Here is a 21,436-nt window from a genome sequence, read left to right on the forward strand (position 1 = left end):
AGCTGAATAATCACTGAAATTGAATGGAGGTTATGTGGGGGTTCAATTTACCTTTGTATATAATTGACATTTTAAAAATTAACAGTAATTTACCCAAGCCCATTGGGCCAACAGGGAAGAGACAGCATTCCTAGGAATACTGCACTCCATTCCACAGAGGCATCTCCTGCCTTTGGAGGAAGAGAAACCACCACTCATCAACACCAGACTCACCGTCATCCCTCATTTAAGGGCTTGTGTGTTTCTCTCCACATATCTGCATGGATGCCACATTAAAAGGCAGGCTTCCCATGGCACTTTCTTAAAAAATAGAATTTACTAGGGAATTGTTAACTAACCAAAATTACTTACAAGTCTGTTCTCCAAACACAGGCATTTGAGAAATTCAGCTTTGCAAATGGGCAGTTTATTTAAATTCAATAGAAAAGCCTTCTAAACAAATGAAAGCCTGCAAAGGAAGCTTCATAGCGGTTTGGGAAACAGTTCTCCAGAAATCTGAGAGGCAATGCCCAGACCTGAGAGTAGATTATAAAACGTTCATATTGGAATCAGTTGCATAGAACTGAAAAGATTTGTGTCCCCAAAGAAAAGAAAATGGCTCTGAGTGATGGCTAAGTGTCTAGATTACACCACCAAAGGATGAATAGTGGATATCACTCCTCTCTAAGCTTTCTGAATCTACCTCGTCTGGGTCCATCTGCCTCCAGAGGTGCTAGGCATGGGCTAGTGTTAACACTCTTCTAGTGCCACTAATACACTGGCTCAAGGTCCATATTTCAGGAAAGAGCCGGGCCACAGGTCCAAGGTAAGAAATTACAGACACAGGTTAGGACTAGACCAGCTGTTCTCAAACGGGTGATTTTGCCCTCTGGAAGACTTCTGGTGGTAATGTGTGGAGTCATTTCTTTTCTTTCTTTCCCTTTTTTTTGAAATGGAGTTTCACTCTTGTTGCCCAGGCTAGAGTGCAATGGCGTGATCTCGGCTCATTGCAATCTCTGCCTCCCGGGTTCAAGAGATTCTCCTGCCTCAGCCTCCCTAATAGCTGGGATCACAGGTGCCTGTCACCACACCCAGCTAATTTTTTGTATTTTTAGGAGATACAAGCTTTCACTATGTTGGCCAGGCTGGTCTCGACCTCCTGACCTCAGGCGATCCACCCGCCTCAACCTCCCAATTACAGAGATTACAGATGTGAGCCACCACACCTGGCTTTGGAGTAATTTCTAATTGTCACAAATGGGGGAGGGAGATTGATACTGTCATCTAATGAGCAGAGGCCAGGAATGCTACTAAACATAGGACAGGCCCCCACAAGAAAGAATTATCCAGCTCAATCTCAACAGGGCTGCACTGAGAAATCCTAGACTAGAACAACAGTTGCCAAAATAATTCCCCCACAGCTCTCCTACATGGAACAAGGAAAGTCCTGAGGGGAGCCAGCGCAGAGCTGGCAGGAAGAAAGGAAAAGAGGCTCATCCTTCTAGTATGCCCACATTCAAATGTATTCTCCTAAGGAAAGCAAGAGGCGGGGTGGTGCCATTGTCAAACACGTGGCCAAACCACAGGACAATCCTGAGAGGCTCAAATCACACCTTTGTCATATGACCTAGGACTAGTTACTTAACCTCTCTGAGCCTTTGTTGCCTGAAATGAAAAGTAGAGATGATAACAGTACGTATCTTGAAAGGTTGTTGTGAAGATTAAATGAGTTGATGTATATAAAGATCTTTACATTGCAGCTATTTGTTACGATTTTCAAAACACAACCCAGTCATGTCACTTCCATTCAATGGGTTTCTGCTTTTCTTAGGATAAACCTCAATAATCTGATCAGGGCCCCAAGGTCCTGGGTGGTCTGGCCTCTACCCACCTCTCCAGCCTCAACGAACCTAGTTTTCCCCCATTGATCTCTATGCTCCAATCACGTAGGCCTCCAATGAGTGAACAGAAGGCAGGTCAGTCCTTCTGCCATAGGGCCTTTGCACAGGCAAACCCCCTCTTATGCAACATGCTCCCTCTGACCCCACCCACCATCCCCACCACTTCGCCTAATGGGGCTTCCAGACGTATCTCAGGGTGCCTTAAGGAAGCCTGCAGGGCTCCAGGGACCTCTCCTCTTTCATACACTTACCCAGCTGTCATTCTGCATTCTGATGTCTCATTCTTTGACTGGACATTAGACTGTTAAATAGGTACTCGATAAATAATATTTGCTCATTCTCTCGAGAAATAACTGACTTCCCAGTGTGATTTGTTTTATGAATGAGTTAGTGACTAAACAAATGACTGAATCCATGAGGAGTGCTTAGCTTGTCTGACCTCAGGCTAGTGTGCTGCATTAGAGCAGTTGCTACAAAAAACTGCAATTGCCTTCAGCTTCATGGCAACCAAAAATGCTCTGAGCTTGCTTCAAAGAATGCTACCCTTGGAGGCGGTTGACTTGTACTCTGGCCAGGGATTCCTAGAATACTCTCTTTGCTTCCATCTCAAGAAACTCAGTCAAACCAACTTTCCCTAGGCTGAAGAATAAGAGGGGGAGGCTTTTCTTTGCACATGAAAGGAGTATGGGGTTGTTTTCACTTGACCCAAAACTGAGACCGGCTCTGGGAACCCCAGCCCCACATCTTTCTAAAGTAGGGGCAATAGCAGTCATTCATGTTGAAGTGTCATTTGAAAACCATTCCTCTTTACGAAACCACAGAATGGTGGTTTTGTTTGAGTGCTTTGACTTTAGTATCAAGCAATCAGCTTCTTTTCCAAGAATTACTTAATATGGGAAATGTAAACATTTTCTAACAACATATTCTAACACTTGTTAGAATGATTTGTTAAATGATTTGTTAAATCATCCTAACAAATCTTATGTATCTGACCGCGGTACAGTGGCCTTCCCCACTGTACTGATCTGAGTCCTGAAGGGAACAGAGTTCACCACAGATGGTTCCAATGAGGAGAATTTAATGGAGAGGCTACAGGAGTAGGGGTGGGCAGGGTTAATGAAAGAAGTGAGACATTGAGGCATCCCGGCACTAGCAACACTGGACAGCCATTATCACGCAGCAGGCTGAAGGGGCACAGGGAGAAATGAGTCAATCCCAGTGACACTGGGAGCCAATGATGGGCACAGCTGAGAGGGAGCTATAGTCATGGAGAGAAGTGATGTAGCCCCAAAGCAAGATGGGAAGAGGGAGAAAATTCTCTAGACTTTTTTCTTTTCCCCCTCTCCCATCTCCTGAAGTGCCTCTTGCTGGCCCCAGACCCTCCCCAGAGTCAGACAGCAAGGGAACCCCAGTGATGCCACCCACAGGGGTCAGCTGTCAGAAAAATGACAAGGAGAGAGGACACAGAGAACAACCACTGGGCCTACCCCATCCCACACTGCCTTATAATAAAGCATTAGTTGACAGGAGCCTTGAAAATACGTTGAAGGGAGCATTTTCCAAGAAAACTTCCAGAGGCAGAGCCAGGAAGAGAAAGAAGCTCTAAGCTCAGGGCTCAGTGAAGTGAACACACAAACACGAATTTCAAAATAGACTGGAAAGACAGCAATTGAACTGTTATCATAACTGCATGCTGGCACTGGCTGCAGTGCACTCTGCAAATGTCTTCAAGTAAGTGAAGCTTCAGGGGTGAGGTAATAACAGTCTCTCAGAGTTGGCCTCAGCTTCCTGCAGGTTTGAATTAAGATCCCAGGGAATTGGCTTAACCAACAGATCAAGTCAAACACTGCATTTCAATTTTCACAATCTGCTGGTTCCCAGATTCCGTGACTGGAAAACAAAAGGCTCGTCCCACCTGGCTGGCAGCTTGGCTTTGAGCCGTAGTTCTTGACCGCTTTGCTTCTGGGAACTGAGTGGTCCCCTAAACACCTCATTCCCCAGGCAAAATCGCCAGAGCCAGACCCTCCTTTTCTGCCCCCAGACTCACTCACACGTGCATTTTCTCTCTCTCTCTCATGCCCCTTCCCATATGTTTGGTCTGCTTTGGTCTGCCTCCTGCCCAAAAGTCAAAATTAGAATCTAGCAAGACAAGAAAATGAAGAAAGCATTTTGAATCCCTGTGCTTTGCAAGGCACCGAATAGGGATAGGAAATGGGGGTGGGGGGAGACAAAGAAGAGAGAGAAAGATGGCAAAAAGTGAAGAGAAGAAGAGAGAGGAAGAAAAAGAAGAAACAAGAGATGGGGTGGAAGAGAAGACAGAGAGGGTAAGAAAGGGGGAAAGGGAAAAGAGGGAGCCAGCAAGAGGCAAAGTATAATTTTCATCAACATTCATTCATTCCTTTGGCAAACATGTATCAAACGTTTAGGAGGGACCAAGAACATTTAAAGCCCACCTCCATGCTATTCCTCCCTGAAAATCCTCTAAGTCTTCATTGACTTGGATCCTTTTGTAATAGCTCCATCCAATGAGGACACAGATCTTGATGTTTACCCTCTTCATCCTTAAGGTTGAGACTTCACTTGATAATATTTGGACTGGATTTTACCAACACAAAGAAAATATTACAGGGAGGCAGAGAAACCCTACAAATTGGGATTTGCCCAATACGTGCCCTTCATGGTTGAGGCAGGCATCTGGCATCGAGCAGCAGTCTGTTTCCCTTGGATGCCCTCAGGCTCTGTGCTGGCATACATTGTCTACCATACCAGCGTTCTCATTCTTCTTCTATCCTTTCTGCTCTAAATGAACACTGTACGAAGTGCTTCCTTAGAAAAAGATTTGGCTACCCAGAGGGATGTTGTGAAGAAAGGAACAAATAGAAAGGAGAAACAAAAGTAGAAAGAGAGTAAAGGGGCTGCTATCATTGTGCCTTAATTTATAGGGCCAGCCTAACCCTTGAGGGCTGTCCAGTTTCACACTCTCAATTTATAGTTGGGCAAACTGTGGACCAGAAAGAAACCACAGGTTAAAAATGATGGAATTCTAGAGCTAGACAGGATTGTGTTGTTTGCCAAGCAGCAGGCATGGATGGAACAGACCTTTTAGATCCCAGCCAGGGTTTACATCTCATAGGGAGCTCCATCCCCTGAGGATCTGGATTTGAGAACTGTGTCAATTCCACTGGGGAGCTACATGATGAACTGGTCTTTAATGCTAAGAAAGCAAGCCAGAATCAAGAGGTCAAGGTCATCTACACAGAATGGGAAGTCCCCAGGACACTACAACCTCTGCGCCTGATCATGATGCTGACTGGGAAAATATGTCCTGTGTGAGTTCCATGTGAAAGTAAGTTAAATCAGAGATGACATCCTACAAAGCTCTTCTCTCTTCCCTAGTTTAAGAAACATCAGTCTAAAAAGTGAGGCTAGCTATAGGTTTCTCAACCTTAGTATCACTGGTATTTTGGGCCAGAAAATTCTTTGTTTTGGGGGGCTGCCCTATGTGTCATAGGATGTTTAGCAGCATCCTGGCCTCTACCTACTGGATGCCAGTGGCACCTTCCCTCCAGTTGGGCTAACCAAAAATGTCTCCAGACTTTGCCAAATATTTCCCTGAGAGTTAAAATCACCCTCAGTTGAGAGCCATGGCATCAGAGAATCACTGAATATTAATGTAATCACCTGAGTCCAGAGGCCTGTTCACAGATGGAGGGACCAGGTCAGGTGTGCCTGGGCTCAACCAACTACAACTAGCAGAGTCAGGCTATGAACTGGAGTGCTCAGGGTCCTGCTTACTGCACCAAGTAATTCTCTCTCTTTCTTTCTATTTTTTTTTCTTTTTTTTGAGACAGGGTCTCACTCTGTCCCCCAGGCAGGAGTGCAGTGGTACAATCACACTTCACTGCAGCCTCAACCTCCCAGGCTCAAGGGATCCTCCCACCTCAGCCTCCTGAGTAGCTAATCCCAATTTGTAGGGTTTCTCTGCCTCCCTGTAATATTTTCTTTGTGTTGGTAAAATCCAGGTACGCCACACCACACCTGGCTAATTTTTTGTATTGTTTGTAGAGACAACGTTTCACCAGATTGCCCATGCTGGTGTTGAACACCTGAGCTCAAGCAATCCACCAGCCTCAGCCTCCCAAAGTACTGAGATTATATAAGTAATTCTTCCTTCAGGATTTGAAGTGTGATTCCTCTGTACTCTCAGCTCCTTAGTCTTTCTCTGTGTGATATGGCTGCCCTGCCCCTTGCCTCAAAGTGTTAAATCTGGCAATGCCCCCTACAGCATTATATCAGGTACTTCTCAGAATTCTTCCAACATGTTGTTGCTCTTGGATTAGAAGAAAGCGCCAAGACTGCCTCCTCTGACTTGCCATGTTTTAGAAGTTGGAAGGCCTGAATATTTCTTTTCCCTTTTCTTTAATGGGTGACCTCCTTAGCCCCCATTCAGCTGCTGTGAGGACAGAGATAACATGAAGTATGGTGCTTGGAATTATTTAAACTCTACGATCCACAAGCATTTAGATTATTTAACTGCTGATTATGATTATTTAAGCTGAAAGACTATCCTTTTCTAGCTCAGAAAATGTTTGTATTTCCATTAAAAACCACCAGGCCCAGGGCCCTTTTGACTGACATTTTTCACTATTAAAACTATACATACAGTGCATGTTTTTGGCTAGAAGACAGTGTGTCCCTTATTTTGTTTTAAGATAAGAAAGTCAACTTCAAAGGACTCCTCCAACTAGTTCCCCTCCTGCCCCCTTCCTCCCACCATCTCCCTATCCTGCTGTCCTGCTGCCCCAAAGAAGGGAAGAAGCACCTATCTGCACACTGCTTTCTACTATTTAATCAAAACTGGTGCCGCCATTCCCACACTTGAAATTCTTATACTAATACCCCAAGTTCCTCACTGGGAGACAGTGCACTCAGTGGTTAAGACCATGGACTATAGTGTCAAACTGACTTGGATTTGAGTTCCATATATATAAGCCTCAGTGTCTGCATCCACAGAATGGGGGCAATAATACCCCCACCTCACAGGAGTGACAGCACTATGTGGGTAAAGTACTTAGTCCATGGAATCAGCACTTAATAAACATTCACTGGTAATATTAATCCCATCACCCAAAGTCTGCACACACTGAATAGTATAATATTCCTGGACTAGTTTAATTCTCTGAAGGCATTTTAATCCGAGATAGTACATTCCTCAAGGCAGTCATAGTGAAGGACCCTTTATTCTACCTGACATGCAATTTAACTCACTTTAATTATTTCTCTGTAATGAGCAATGAAACACATCTCTGCTTGGCTCATATATTTAATAACCTAAGAGTTTTATGAAAAATAGATGCCTAAAAATTAAGAGAAGATTCTATTGTGGCTGTATTAGAGCAGTGTCCTAAACCAAGCAGTAATTTTCTTTTTCTTTCTTTCTTTCTTGTTTTTTTTTTTTTCTAACTTTTGGCAGAGTTTCTGCATTCAAATTAAGTTCCTCAAGGGAAGAAACGAAAAAGATCCCAGCATTTCCTAAGTATCATCTATGTGACATTTATTTAGTGGAATTACATACAAGATGGGTCTTGGAGAATGCCTTTGCCTTTCGCTTGGGATGAGAATTTCCTCTGCAGCATGCGAAACAGGTGAGAGCATTCCTACTGCTACAGAGTTCCTTTGCACTGAAAGAAAAATCTTCCTCCACTCAAATTTTGCCTACCAATCATCTGGGGAAGCATGAATCAAGTCCATTTCTCTTCTTACAGTCACTTTTTTAATAGTTGAAAGAAGCATCTGTTTTTTGGCCTTCTCTGGACCTAAAACCCCTCACCAATCAGCTATCCCCAGCATGATGAGATTTTCAGGTATCCCTCAACTTGTTCACTCACTACATGCCTCCTCAAAGCCTACCAACCATGGTACCCCAGAAATGAACCCAAATATGCACCAGACACACATGCATACAAGTAAATATCTGTTAGGAATAGACTAGAGGTATAATTGCAAAGTTGTTTTTTACTGCTAAGTGACATAACATACCAGTTGACCTATTTTTCTTCACACTTTATTCATGTTGTCAGAGATTGCTAATTGCCCCAATGTCCATTCTTTCCTTTCCATCTTTTTTCCTTTCCTTTCTTGGAACTGGGTTCCCAGAATGCAGCTGAAGACTGCATTTCACTGCTTGGTCTTGAAGCTATGTATGACCATGTGGCTTAAAGCCCTGGCCAGTGGGCCCCTTCCCCCATACTTCTTCTCACACCTAGTAGAATATAAGCTCCACCAACAGGAGGATTTTTGTTCACAGAGTCCCTTCTGTTCACTACGAACAGGGCTTAGATAAACGTCTATGGCTTAGAACAGTCCTTGCGCATAGCAGATGCTCAGCAAATATTGAATAAACTGTTAAATGACTCAGATGTCAAAGGATGGGATGTGCAACTTAAAGGACAGGTAGATTTCTTTCTCACATCTCCTTTCTGTTGGTTGGAATATGGATTGGATAGCTGGAACTGAAGCAAAAATCTTACACTAAGAGGTGCAAGCCAATGCTAAAAATGGCAAAATGTCAAGAGAGAAGGAACGTGAGTCCCTAGTGATTACAAAGCTACTTGTATGAGCTTCTGGAATGTGGGGTTTTCTGATTCTTGTGTTTGAAGCTAACTAGAACATTACTCTATTTTAAAGTTATTTTCTTTATAGTTAAGTTTTATGTACCCACTATAAGTTTTATGTTCAGCAAAGTTTTTTTTGTTATTTAGCTTTGTTTTTGCTATAGACTGTAAGCCATCAACTTCAAAGTTAAAAGAAGGAAACAGGAATCAGCAGTGGTAAGCAGCTGTGCATTTATGTCACTGCCTGCAGCCAAAACCAAAATCGATTTTGAATGAGCCATTTTTTTGTGACATTTTTTCCTTCCCTCTCTACTACCTGTCCTGAATCACTACAGGTAACTCAGAAAGCTGCAATAGGCTTCATCAGTGTTCTAGATAATTTAAATACCTGTTAGAAACCAGCAGGTAGTAAACAGAAACAGATGACAAATAGGACATTCCCTAGGACACATTACTATAGTATTTAATATTTTTTAAATTGGACCTGTCAAAGTTTTTCTAAATAAACTACTGGTTAGAGAAAGAATAGTGTTGTAGCAAAAAAAAGGCAAATTCTTGAGTGTAGAAGGCCAAATTGTAAATTAAGGCCAGGATCACTGTATGCTAACTGTAATGGATGTAGCTAACATATGAATAGATATACAGCCTTTTGTGGGCTAAAAATCACTTTCTCATGAATGTATAATCTCAGTCAATCCCCACAATATCTCTGTAAGCTAGCACAACCCTCTGGTGTATTGAGTTTATCAATTTTAAGTAACAATTGGCTTCAAAACTCTTCTCCCAGACTCCATTTATCCTGTCCATATTGCGAGGCACTTAGGATTCCTTTCTAAAGAAATGTGATTTGTCTTTTTTCATGTTGGCATGAAGTAAAAAATAAATTGATTTTATCATTTCTGCATCCTTGCTCTTCTTTGAAGGGTACTTACCTAATGAGTGGCTCTCTCAGAAAGGATCTTAGATCAAAGGGGCCAACAGGATAATGCCCTTGAATTAGCTGCTGCCTTACCTCACTGTAAATGTCCTAAAATAATCCAGTGTATATAAAGACTTGTGAGGCTATCTGGAGAAGACGTCTAAAACCCAACAATACCCAGTAAATTAAGATGAATTGCACCATATCATCAGATGAGTTAAAAACATAGGGGCCTGCTGAAAATTTTTGTATAAGCATAGGAAATCACCACGAAAAGTCTAAAATAAACATTTCAAAATATGGGACTATTAAGCAGCTATCAAAACCCTTATTCAACTTAGCATTTTATACTAAGTGAAAAATATCAATTCAGATGCCTGTCTACTTATTAAACTACTATGGTAGTTTAAATCATCCAAGCAAATGCACACAGAATTTTGAGTATTACATCTCATGGCCCTCAGTTTCTTTAAACCACAGATTTCAACTCCACCTGCCATAAATTAAATAATTAGACTTTGGTTACTGGCATGTAAGCTTATTAACTGGCATTAATAAAATCAAACATAAAATGATATACTTAATATTCTTTTAATAAAATCCATTTTAAATAGGAGTAAATGTAACAGAACTGAACCATTATGAAACATTGTAGCAAGAAGTTTTGGATACATTTTAAGTAAAAGAATAATCTTATACACAAGGAAAGATGAATATTTTGTTCTATGAAAATGTATGGTTGGGAACCGTTTGTTTCTTCCAGCAGAGGAATAATAACTGGCAATTAGAATACCAACCATTAAAGACCAGACTCAAGAAGGGTATTGCTGTGGTTTGAATATTTGTCCCCTCCAAAACTCCTATTGAAATTTGATTCCAGGTGGGGCCTAATGGGAGAACTTGGGTTGTGGGGTGAATCCTCTGAATAGATTAATGCCCTCCCTTGAGGGTGAATGGTTTCTCACTCTGCCAGTTTCCTGGAAAGAGCTGATCGTTAAAAAGGGCACGGCTCCTTCCCTCATCTCCACCTTGCTTCCTCTCTCTCCATGTGATCTCTGCATATACAGCTTTCCTTTCCCTCTGCCACGAGTGAAGGAGCCTGAGGCCCTCACCAGAAGCAGATGCTGGCATCAGGCTTCTAGTACAGCCTGCAGAACCATGAGCCAAACAAACAACTTTTTAAAATAAATTACTCAGTTTCAGTATTACTTTATAGCAACACTAAATGAACTAAGCCAGGAATGTTGAGGGAAATAATCCTATGTGAAATACAGTTGACTTTCTGTATGCATAGGTTCCACATTTGTGGATTCAACTAACCACAGATCAGAAATATTTTGGGGGAAAAAATGCATCTGTACTGAACTTGTACAGACTTTTTTCTCTTGCTATAATTTCCTAAGCAATACAAGTATAACAACTGTTTTTCATAGAATCTACACCGTATTAGGTATAAATAAGCAGGAGATGATTTAAAGTATACAGGAGGATATGCATAGGTTATATGCAAATGCTATGCCACTTTATATCAGGGACTTCGGCATCTGCAGATTTTAGTATCTGAAGGAGGTCCTAGAACCAGTCACCCACAAATCCCAAGGGACGACTATACATTCAAGGCTCTCCTTTTGAATCAAGTTGGCCTCAGTTCCAAAAAGTGTTCCCAGATTACAGGAAAGTGTACCACACTTTCCATATCCCTCCTTGCCCCAAATAACCAACAGGGTCCCTACCTTTGGACATGACTTTCTAAGTAGGATTCCAAACCTCTTTGGTTACATAAGAAACTACTTTATCTATTTATCTGTTCATTTATTTGCTTATTTATTTGTTCATTCGTTTCCTTCACTCATTTTACTAAAATGCAAGCTTAACAAGGTCCAGTTTGTTCATCTAAAACAGTACCTAGCATATAGTAGATCGTCAGTGAATATTTACACATTTTAATTAATTAATCCTTTCATTTTTCAAACACTTTTTGAGTGCCTACCATGTGGTAGATTCTCAATATCCAACATGGGAAAATTCCAATGTAAATAAAATAAAATCACATCATGAGAAATCTTTATATTGGAAGAATCAGGCAATATTTACTCACTCTAAATCCAGTCTGCATTTAAAACAAGAGAAGCCAAAGAAGAATGGCAGGAGAAAATGTAGGTCAGTGTGGCACATGTCCCACAATGATATAACACAAAACAAAACTCTGGGTAAAAATGAAACAGACTAAGAGTGGATGTAACTATAAAAAGAGAGGGCCAGAGATCATTGTGACAATTAAACAGTTCTGCATCTTGATGGTGGTATGAGTGACACAAATCTACATGTGTGATCAGAGTGCATATAATTAAATACACACATACACACAAATGAATGCATGTAAAACTGGAGAAATTGGAATAATAATCACAGATATGTAAAACAGGAGATATTTGAAGAAGGCTGATAGATTGCACCAATATCAACTTCCTCACATGATACTGTACTTTAGTTATGCAAGATGTTACCAATTAGGGACATGGTTGAAGGGTATGAGAACCCTCTTTGTACTATTTCTTGCGACAGCTTGACAATCCACAGGTATTCACAAATATGTTAATAAAATAAAATTAAATAGCAGAATGCTTATCAAAACACTGGAACTAAGACAGATGCCCAATAATGACATAAACCTATATGACAGTACATTGAGTAATTAAAAATAATACAATCCTATGTTTGCAACATAGAAGGCTATTCACATTCACAAAGAAGAGGGATTTGCAAAATATGCAAGTACAGTCCAATTTTCTTTACAAAATAAGGAGCGTTTGCAAAGGCATATACCAAAATGCTATTAGTGTCTCTCTCTGCATGTTAGGATCATGAGTAATTTTATTTTTTCATATTGTTTCTCCATACTGCCTCTTTTTTCCTTTAAAATGAACAGTATCACCTAAAAAATATCTAAACAAATGTCTAACTTTGGAGGGTATTCAGGTAAATTCTATATAGTTCTGGAACAAAAACCAAGACAAATGGAAAGACATTTCAGTTCAACATAAGGACAAATGAGCTACCTGTAAGAGCCATGGAGCATGAACCACCACCTTATTAGCCCATGGCATCCAGTGGGAATGGTGTTCACCAGGGCCTGGTGAATTCCTTAAGAGTAATCCTGTGAAATGGAAGACCGGCTTGTGCAGCCTGCGAGGTTGGACCCAGCTGCTTTCCAATTCTAAAACTCTGTGCCATTGGGTTTACAATGAATTCCACAGACACCAACTCTCATTTCAAAAGCTCCTTTTAGGTTTCAGAGCACTTTCACATATGCTGGTTTATATTAATTTTAGTTTGTTACTTAAAAAAAAAAAAAAACTTATCCCTACGAGTTCCATAGAGTAAGCAAGTGGGTATTATCACCTCCATTTTACTGAAGAGAAAACTGAGGCAACCAGAGAGTGATCTTTAATGTTATGGAGTGAGACAGAAATGAGTTATGAGATCACAATTCCTTTCTCTTGAGTCATGGCCCCACCCCTCTTCCCTCTAAACACCACAGGCCTCTCCCTTCCCACCAGGGTTTGGAAACTGGGTAGAACTGACCTAAAGATGCGTGTCTAAAGATGATAGGTGCCCATTGAATAAAAAACCAGCAATGCTTGGCACAGATGATAATAATTCACCAACAATAATACCCATCTGGCTGTTCCCATAAACGTAAATGAATTCAATGTCAAGTAACCAGTGTGTCCACTCAGCTTAAACACTGTGATTGATCAAATCAGGAGCGAACTTGAACAGCCCAAGAGGCTGGTGCCTCTCCTTGCAGATCGCAGTCAATATACTTGCCCTGTACCTAAGCCCTCCCAGAGTCCCAGAGCAGAAGCCCACAGATTGGGCTTCCAGGGCAGTTAAATAGTGAATAGGGTCCATATCGGGCTTAATGAACCAAGGCTTTGTTACTTTCACCAAAGGAATTAACACAGGAATTTTGTATTTATTTTGCAGTGGCAGCAGATTAAGCACTTCAGCAATAATGTGGCAATTCACCAAAAGAGGTCTTAGTTAGGTGCTATCTGAAACCATGAAGTTAAGTGGGAAAACATACACATGGAAAAAGTTTATATGTTTTAGAAAAATAAATCCAAATTTTAGATAAATGATACTCTTCACAAAGTATACTAAACAAAGGACATATTTTCATTGGCTGATAGCGCCATTTGCATACATATATCATTTTCTGTGTGCCAAGACCTCTTCTGAGAACCCCTCCTCACAAACACCCCCATGCAAGTCATTTCAGGAGGAAACTGGAAGGTTAGTGAGGCTACGGGCATTCTCTCAAGTCACACAGCCACCAGGTGGAACCACAGGATTCCAACCTGGGTCTGATGACTCACAAACCAGCATACTTCACCATTACTTGTTCTCTCAAAACGCTGGAAATCTATGCTCCTTTTATAAACAGGAAGTAATTAAAATTTCTTTATAATGGCATAATAAATCACTTCAGGAGATGGAGAGTTAACTACTTGAGAAAAGCTGGAAAACAAGGAGAAAAAACTAGGCTGGACTTGACATATAACTTACAGGGAGGCAGAAGAGGGACAGGTGAACAGAAAAGAATACAGGCCAAAGGGATCAATGGACCCCTATTGTTAATGCACTAATACTAGTATTGGCTATTGTTAATAATTTTTTTATTCTATACTACATTTATTGTGAAAATAAGATGCAAAAAAAGCATATGCTAAATTTTCCAAGGGTAAAACTAAGTCATAAGTTGAATTTCAGTATTTTTAACCTCCATTCAAAAATCAAATCCAAAATGAAGGTGGAAGTATATGTAATTCCAAATCTTTCTGTATTCTTGTATAAATCATAACATCTTTTTTTCTAGGATATGAAGTTTTGTTGGTCAATATCAGCAAGACGGAAACTTTCTCAAATAAAGCATTTTGTGAACTTTGTATATAGACATTACAAAAAGACATAACTTTACATTCTAACATGAATACATTCATAAATGGACTTTCCATTTTGAATATTGCTGTTTCTTCAATGATTTAATATTACACTATACTTTTGATCTTTCTTAGCTGAGTGTTTACACACATATTGGCAGTTATAATTTTTCTGAGTGTCAATTAAATTCATACACATCTTCCACAACTAATTATATGTTAATCATTTAAGCAATAGTAATTATTGGCAAACATCAATATTTTATGTATGTTGTGCTTATAAACATGTTTTCTTTTAATAGGGTTAATAAGTTACTGATGGTGAGAACATCACAGATACTTAAAATACTTTTATTCTTAACTACATAAAATTCAGTCTCCAGCATTCAACCTAGTCACTCACTCAGCAAACCACTGAGCACCTACCACATGCATGACACGGTCGTGGGTAACAATCACTGAGCACCTCCCATGTGCCCAGCACTGCTCTCCTCAGCATGATGACCACAGTACTCAAACAGACAAACGCTCCAGTCTTGATGAATTAACATAAATTCCTCGAGAAAATTAAGTAGCAGAAATGGAGCTTAAGGTAAAAAAACTTTGGTTTTGTTGTGGCCAGATGGCCTTAAGCAAATTATTTGCATCTCTCTGAGTATCGGCTCCCTTACCTCTGAACTGAGTATAATAATACCTGTTGTTATTATATTACCTTTTATTAGAAAAAAATGCTGGTTTATATGTGAAAAAAAAACCTACTTATTCTTTGGTCTTGGAGAAACTGAGGTAGTTGATGAGGAATAAATGTTTTGTCCTCATTATTAAATCCTTCAAAATATTTTATTCCATATTTTCCATGATCTAAGCCTTCTGAGTTTAATGCTAACCATGTGTAAGGCTTGCTGGGTCATGATAAGGTCACTTCCATACCTAGCCACCAATTTCAAAGTCTGTGTTACAGGCTTAAGATGCCATAATTATGTATGTTTCCCCTTATTGAGGAGGAAAGTTATATTTAAATTATAACTTAGTGATTATTTCATTTAAAAACATAGAGATGCTACTTGACTAGTTCTTTACAGACAGAACGACTACAACTGATTATTATTAAAATCTCTTGGTAATTTTCTTTCCCTTGTTCTTCCTATGATACTATTTCACTGTGAGAATGAAATAAGAGTGAAACGTAGGTGGGTATGTCACAGGACCACAGGAACGACCATTTCCCAGCACTCAGTTGCACACCATTGATTAAATCAAAGGAAGCAATTGGTTGACATCCAATCTCCCCACTTTAGCTTCCCAAGCCCCGACTCGGGTGGGGTGTGGTGGGGGTGTGGGATTTCTAACCTAAGAAGCCCAGCAAATCAGAATTTCACTTTCTAAACAAAGAGGTGCCAACCTTGAGATTCTATGAGAGCCAACACAAACCAGGCATTGTACACAAGTGAAAAGAATATAATAAGCAAAGTTATAGTCACAATTAGGGAAATACCTCCTCAGAAAAATTTCCACTTAACTCTGAGCAGTGCTCAAATTACCATTGTGCTTAATGAGGCCTCAGCCTCTTGGCTGAATCAGACCTTTGCAACAGATCTAGGAATCCCAGCACTGTCCACAAAACACAGACACACAAAACCTAGTGCTGGATCTATATTTTTTTCAATAACAGATGAGAGAAATATGCAAAAAGTTACAAATAAAAAATAAAATACATCGTTTCAGAAATGACCAGGCAAGTGTTAGCTAAATTCTTCTTTCTCTGAGCTCTTTCTTCATCTTCTCTAGCCCTTCCCCTTTCCCATCCTCAAGAGAGGCTAGAAGAGAGAGGCTACAAAAGCAACAATGGGTACTCACTTCATCTCCAGGATCTCCTCCAGCTGTTTCCTCCTCTCAATACGGAGGTTGGCCAAGTGCGCTTCTTTTTCAGCCAGGGACTGCTGTGTGGAGGCGAGGCGTGCTTTGGTGGCATCCAGCTCCTGTCTGGTCTTCTCCAGTGCATTCATCAGTTCCTCTATCTGAAAAGCACATGGAGCTCTGTGTGTTATTTTTCCATTCAAGTGCGAGATATCCTTGCTAGCCTGTGTTCCAACAGTAAACACAAAAGAATCACAGGGATCCTTGGACTGGGCTACTGTGCCTTGTAGCCCTTTCTTTCTTTGTCATTGAAACTATGAGGATACAAAGGGTTAAGAATGATATAATTAACTTTGGGGACTCGGGGGGGAAATGGTGGGAAGAGGGTGAGGGATATGAGACTACACACTGGGTTCAGTGTGCATTGCTTGGGTGATGGGTGTGCCAAAATCTCACAAATCACCACTAAAGAACTTATGTAACCAAATATCACCTGTTCCCCCAAAACCTAAGGAAATAAAAAAACAAAACAAAAACCCTAAAAAAAATGTTTCAAACACAAGACATGTCTCCTTGGATAAATTTGGATTGCCCAATAACCTTTATAAAAACGATTTAATGTGTTTATTAGAAGTAGGGGTTGAGTGGCTTGACCCAATTTCAACCTGTGTTTGGCAAAACTCTCAGATACTCCCTCACCGTTGAAGGAAGGCAGCACTCAAAATGCATTTTGCCCAACACAATATACTTTTGTGTGTAGGCCCCAGGGTACTTTGACAGAAAGTTAATCTACATGTTTCAGATTCAGTCCTGTTTTAACGTATCATAGCTGTGTTTGGTAAAAGCTATTCGATGTCCAGGGAGACTCAGGAGTCCCTCTCACCTCACCTCCCAGCCCCTCCCAGCCTTACATTAAGGAAGCAAGGTTTGGCCAAAGGTAAACAGAATTCCAGCCACAAAAGGTTCAAGTTTGGTTTACCCCTGAAGTTTGAGAGGGTTCTAAACTTGAAATAAATGACATGTAACTTTTATAGGGTGCTAATACACCATAGAAATAGGCCAGACTATCAAATAACCAGGGTTTTCAGCCAGGTCCCAAAAAATGAGACCAGGGAGCCCTGAGGCAAAGCCTTATCCTCCCCAAACCATTGGGGACTCTTAAAAACCAACACACAACAAAGAGGGCTGGTGTTTATGGTTCCGTTCCAAAGACTTCCGTGGAGCAAGCTGGTGAAATGCCATCCCTTGCACATATGCAGGCTGTATCCACCCTGCTGATCCAAAATCATGATTCCAGGAAGTTTCTAGATTCCAGAGCTGATGTTTGGCTTTCTAAAATACCCCTTCCAGCTGAACTTGGCAGAATAGGCTCATCCATCACTAAAGTCAACAGAACACCCTTCAAAATGTGTCAATGACATGTTAAGTTCCAATTCATAAAGACTTTCTACACAATTTCTGCAGTTTTACATGGAATTTATTCAGAATAAGCATTTTAGTTCACATCCAAAGTAAATTACATGCTTTTAAGATTCAGAAAACCCTTCATTTTGCCCTGATAAAAAGAGGAAACTTAATGATCATATAATTTAAATCAAAGCCAAAGCCAAAAAGAGTTCAAAAAGCAAGGAATATAAAGAATAGCCTATAAAAGTGACAAAACCACCCCTATATAACTGTAGAATAAGTTGCATTATTCTTTAACTTTACAAATATATAAAATTTAAAAGTATTAATAAACTTTTTAGTTTTTCATGTAAGTTCACAGAACATCACAAATATAACTAGAAGCCCAAAGCAATATGTGATGAAGTTAAAGCAGTTTTTAGTTTTCCTCCCTTTTTCTATTTTTTGATACACTCAATAGCAGTGTCCAAAAAAAAATAAAAATAAAAATTATGATCATTCCATATGCCAATTCGGATAGTCTGCCTGATACTTCATATGAGGTGGCCTGTGTCCTCATGATTCCTTTTCTGTCACTAATCGTTATTTCAACATAATATTGATTCCAGAGGAGTGAGAGGTCTCTTGGATTCTCATTTGTTCAGTTTCTCTCTCATTCATTGAAGCTGATCTAGCTGCAATCTATAGACACGGTGTTACTCAGTTGGGTTTCCAACTCTTAGTTCACCTGCCACCGGACCACTTAGGGCAAGCACTAGCTAGTTCTACATTAACCCAACTTTAAGTGACACTTTGGCGTAATGATTTCAGGCTGCTCCAGTCATTTCAGCAACAAGCACATGGAGAAACCTGGGCATCTGGGAGACAGAATCCAGAGTTGTAACTGATGGAGATGCACTGGCCTCCAACATCAGTAACTCCTAGTATCAGATGAGACAGAACTGCTCCTCTCAACACCTTGAAAACAGAGTTTTACAATAAGTTCCCACGTCCAGGTCCTCACTCTTCCCAATTTGTGTGGCCCTGGACAGTGAGTATTGCACACCAGGACCATGTGGGGCACTGGCCTCAGAATGTATCCTTCTAATTTTTGCATGACTACTGTTTCTCTCTGTCTTTTTGCAAACAATCACTATACCCTTGGAATCTCATTTCCTAGATGATGCCCATGAGGTCTTCCTGTGTTTAACATTCTAGAGTCCTGAAGATTGTTTCCTTTGCTGCCAAAACAAGAATCTTAGAAAGCAAAAAATATCTCCCCTGCTGTGGTGATCATTAGGGTAGTTTTGCTGCAGTGATCATTAGGGTGGTTTCACAATATCCTAGTTCTCTTCCTTATAGGCACATGGTAGGACCACGTTTCCCCTCTTCCTTTGAATTGGGTGTGGCTTTGGTCGATTAAAACCACTGTCATTTCCAGGTAGAAACATTTAAGTGGTAGCGCACAACTCCAATGTTACCCTTTCCCTGCCATGGTGACTGTGGAAGCAGTTTCAGATGACATCATTTTCAGCCGGAGCCTGAGTAACCACAATGAAGCCCAGGGCTGACCCACATCACACAGGCAAAATATAAATCTTTGTTGTGCTACACCACTGAGATTGGGGGTGGTTACTCCCAGTATAACCTGTCCTGTTTTCCATGGCGAACTGTCTGATTCTGGACAACTGCTCTATGCCTGCCTCCATCTCCCCACCACAGTCATCTCTCATCAAGAGGAAAGTGCTTGTTATTCTTGCTGTCTGAAGGTATTTCTACTCTTGCAGGCCACAAGTAACTCCCTTCTTGCCAAATGTCTTTTCTTAATGTGCGGCTTGCACAGCTAAACACATACCCAAATCTCTGTCCCTTCTTTGAAATAACATTTTAATTGATTGACTGTATATAAGTAGTTTGTATCTTAATCACCAGATTAGAACCATGGCATTGCTTATGATGTGAATGAGATGAGTTCCTTCATCTTTCTCAGTTTCCATCTCCTAATCCATATTTACCTCAACAGGTAAATAGGGAACCCTACTGCTTGCCTATCAGATGATTGTGGGCACATTAAGTGAGATGATATAGCCCATAAGGCATTTCTTCTTCTGATATCAAGAAATTATTTTTTTTCTGATAATAAGAATAAAGTGTGGCCAGGCACAGAGGCTCACACCTATAAGCCCAACAATTTTGTAGGCCAGGGCCAGTGGATCACTTGATCATAAACAGTGAACCCAGGAGTTCAAGACCAGGCTGGGCAACATGGCAAAACTCTATCCCTACAAAAAATTTTTTAAAAAAATGAGCCAGGCACGGTGACACACACCTGTAGTCCTAGCTACCTTGTGGGGGCTGAGGCAAGGGGATCGCCTGAGCCTGGGAGGTTGAGGCTCCGGTGAGCGGTGATTATGCCACTGCACTCCAGCCTAGGTGACAGAATGAGACCCTGTCTCAAAGAAAAAACAAGAATAAAGTATATTTATTGTAAAAAATATATATATATGAAAGATACAGGTATGGAAATGTTTTCGCTTTCTTCTTAAGATTAAATAATAACATCACTTTTAGTTAAGATCCTCCCAAATCTCACCACCTAAAGATAAACATTATAAACATTTTGATTTCTCTCTATATTTGTGTATACATAATTGAGATCCTATACATATATACATATAAATACAAAATTTTGTATATAATTGATGTATGATGAAAAACTTTCTTTTGTAATTAAATCGTCTTTTAGAAATACAGTCTTAATGTATGTGAGCAGTGCCCTGTCCACTCCTCATCTTCCTGAAACTGATGCTTTCCTTAGTGTTATGGTCTGAATGTTTATGTAGTCCCACAATTCATATGCTGAAATCCTAACCCCCAAAATGATGGCATTAAGGATTGAGAACTTTGGGAAGTGATTAGGTCATGGGGACAGAGCCCTCCTATATGGGATTACTGCCCTTATGAAAGAAGCCCAAGGGAGTTTGTATGTCCCCTTTCACCATGTAAGGACACAGCAAGGAGTCAGCAGCTTGCAACCCAGAAGAGGAACCTCACCAGAATCCAACCATGCTGGCACCTTGGTCTAAGAAGTCCCAGTCTCCAGAATGTGAGAAATACATTTCTGTTGTTTATAAGCCACCTACTCTATGGTAATTTGTTAAACCAGCCTACATGAACTAAGACACTTAGGAATATATTCCCCTGTTTATTTTGCAAATTACTCATCTTCCTGCAGACCATAACTGGGTCTTTCTCCTTATGACTCCATTCTAGAGGCACTCTCACCCTCCACATAGAAATACGGGAGATGCATTGAGGTCTGTCTCCATAGTTCTCACCTCTATGTAGATACCTCTCTAACCTTTATCTCCTTTTTCCTGACTTGACCTCTCTCACACGTACCTAACCACCTGTTGAGCATTTCCATCTGGATGTCCTAATATCACTTTCAATTGAGGATGATCAAAAGTCAACTCTGGATCCAGGTACACCTGCCCAAACCAAACCCCTATCACCTGTCCTCACCCTCCCAACTTGCCACTCCCTAACACATCCACCATTTTGGTCCAAGGCCCTGACTTTTCTCAGTTATTCATGTTTAAGACCTCAGAGCCACGTTTATCTTCTCCTTCCTCTTTTATTTTCCATTTATCACCAAGTCCTAGAGCTCTGTTTTGGAAATATTTCTTGGATCCATCATTCCCTTCTATCATTACTTTTGATACCCCAAGCTCAGGTCCCTTCCTCTCCCACATGTATAATAAGATTGAACATAATTATGTATGCATAGATACATACATGTATGTGTGTGCTTTCACATGTGTGTGCATATGC

The 21,436-nt window shown here is 40.5% G+C and overlaps 1 protein-coding gene across 25 annotated transcripts in view; it reads right to left on the reverse strand.

Annotated features, from left to right (window-relative positions):
- The window catches only part of ERC2 (ELKS/RAB6-interacting/CAST family member 2), a 951,823-nt gene that overhangs the window by 360,047 nt on the left and 570,340 nt on the right, over positions 1-21,436 (reverse strand). For all 25 annotated transcript variants that reach the window (XR_004272356.1, XR_004272355.1, XM_032289536.1 and 22 more), the window contains one exon: positions 16,217-16,377. Coding sequence is in view for 23 of the 25 variants with exons in the window: in XM_032289536.1 (XP_032145427.1) it covers positions 16,217-16,377 (161 nt within the window). In the remaining 2 variants the exon portion in view is untranslated. The remainder of the gene's footprint in view (positions 1-16,216; positions 16,378-21,436) is intronic.

This window comes from Sapajus apella, unplaced genomic scaffold, assembly GCF_009761245.1.
Source record: "Sapajus apella isolate SASKATOON/1434 unplaced genomic scaffold, GSC_monkey_1.0 scaffold23, whole genome shotgun sequence".
NCBI classification, from domain to species: domain Eukaryota; kingdom Metazoa; phylum Chordata; class Mammalia; order Primates; family Cebidae; genus Sapajus; species Sapajus apella.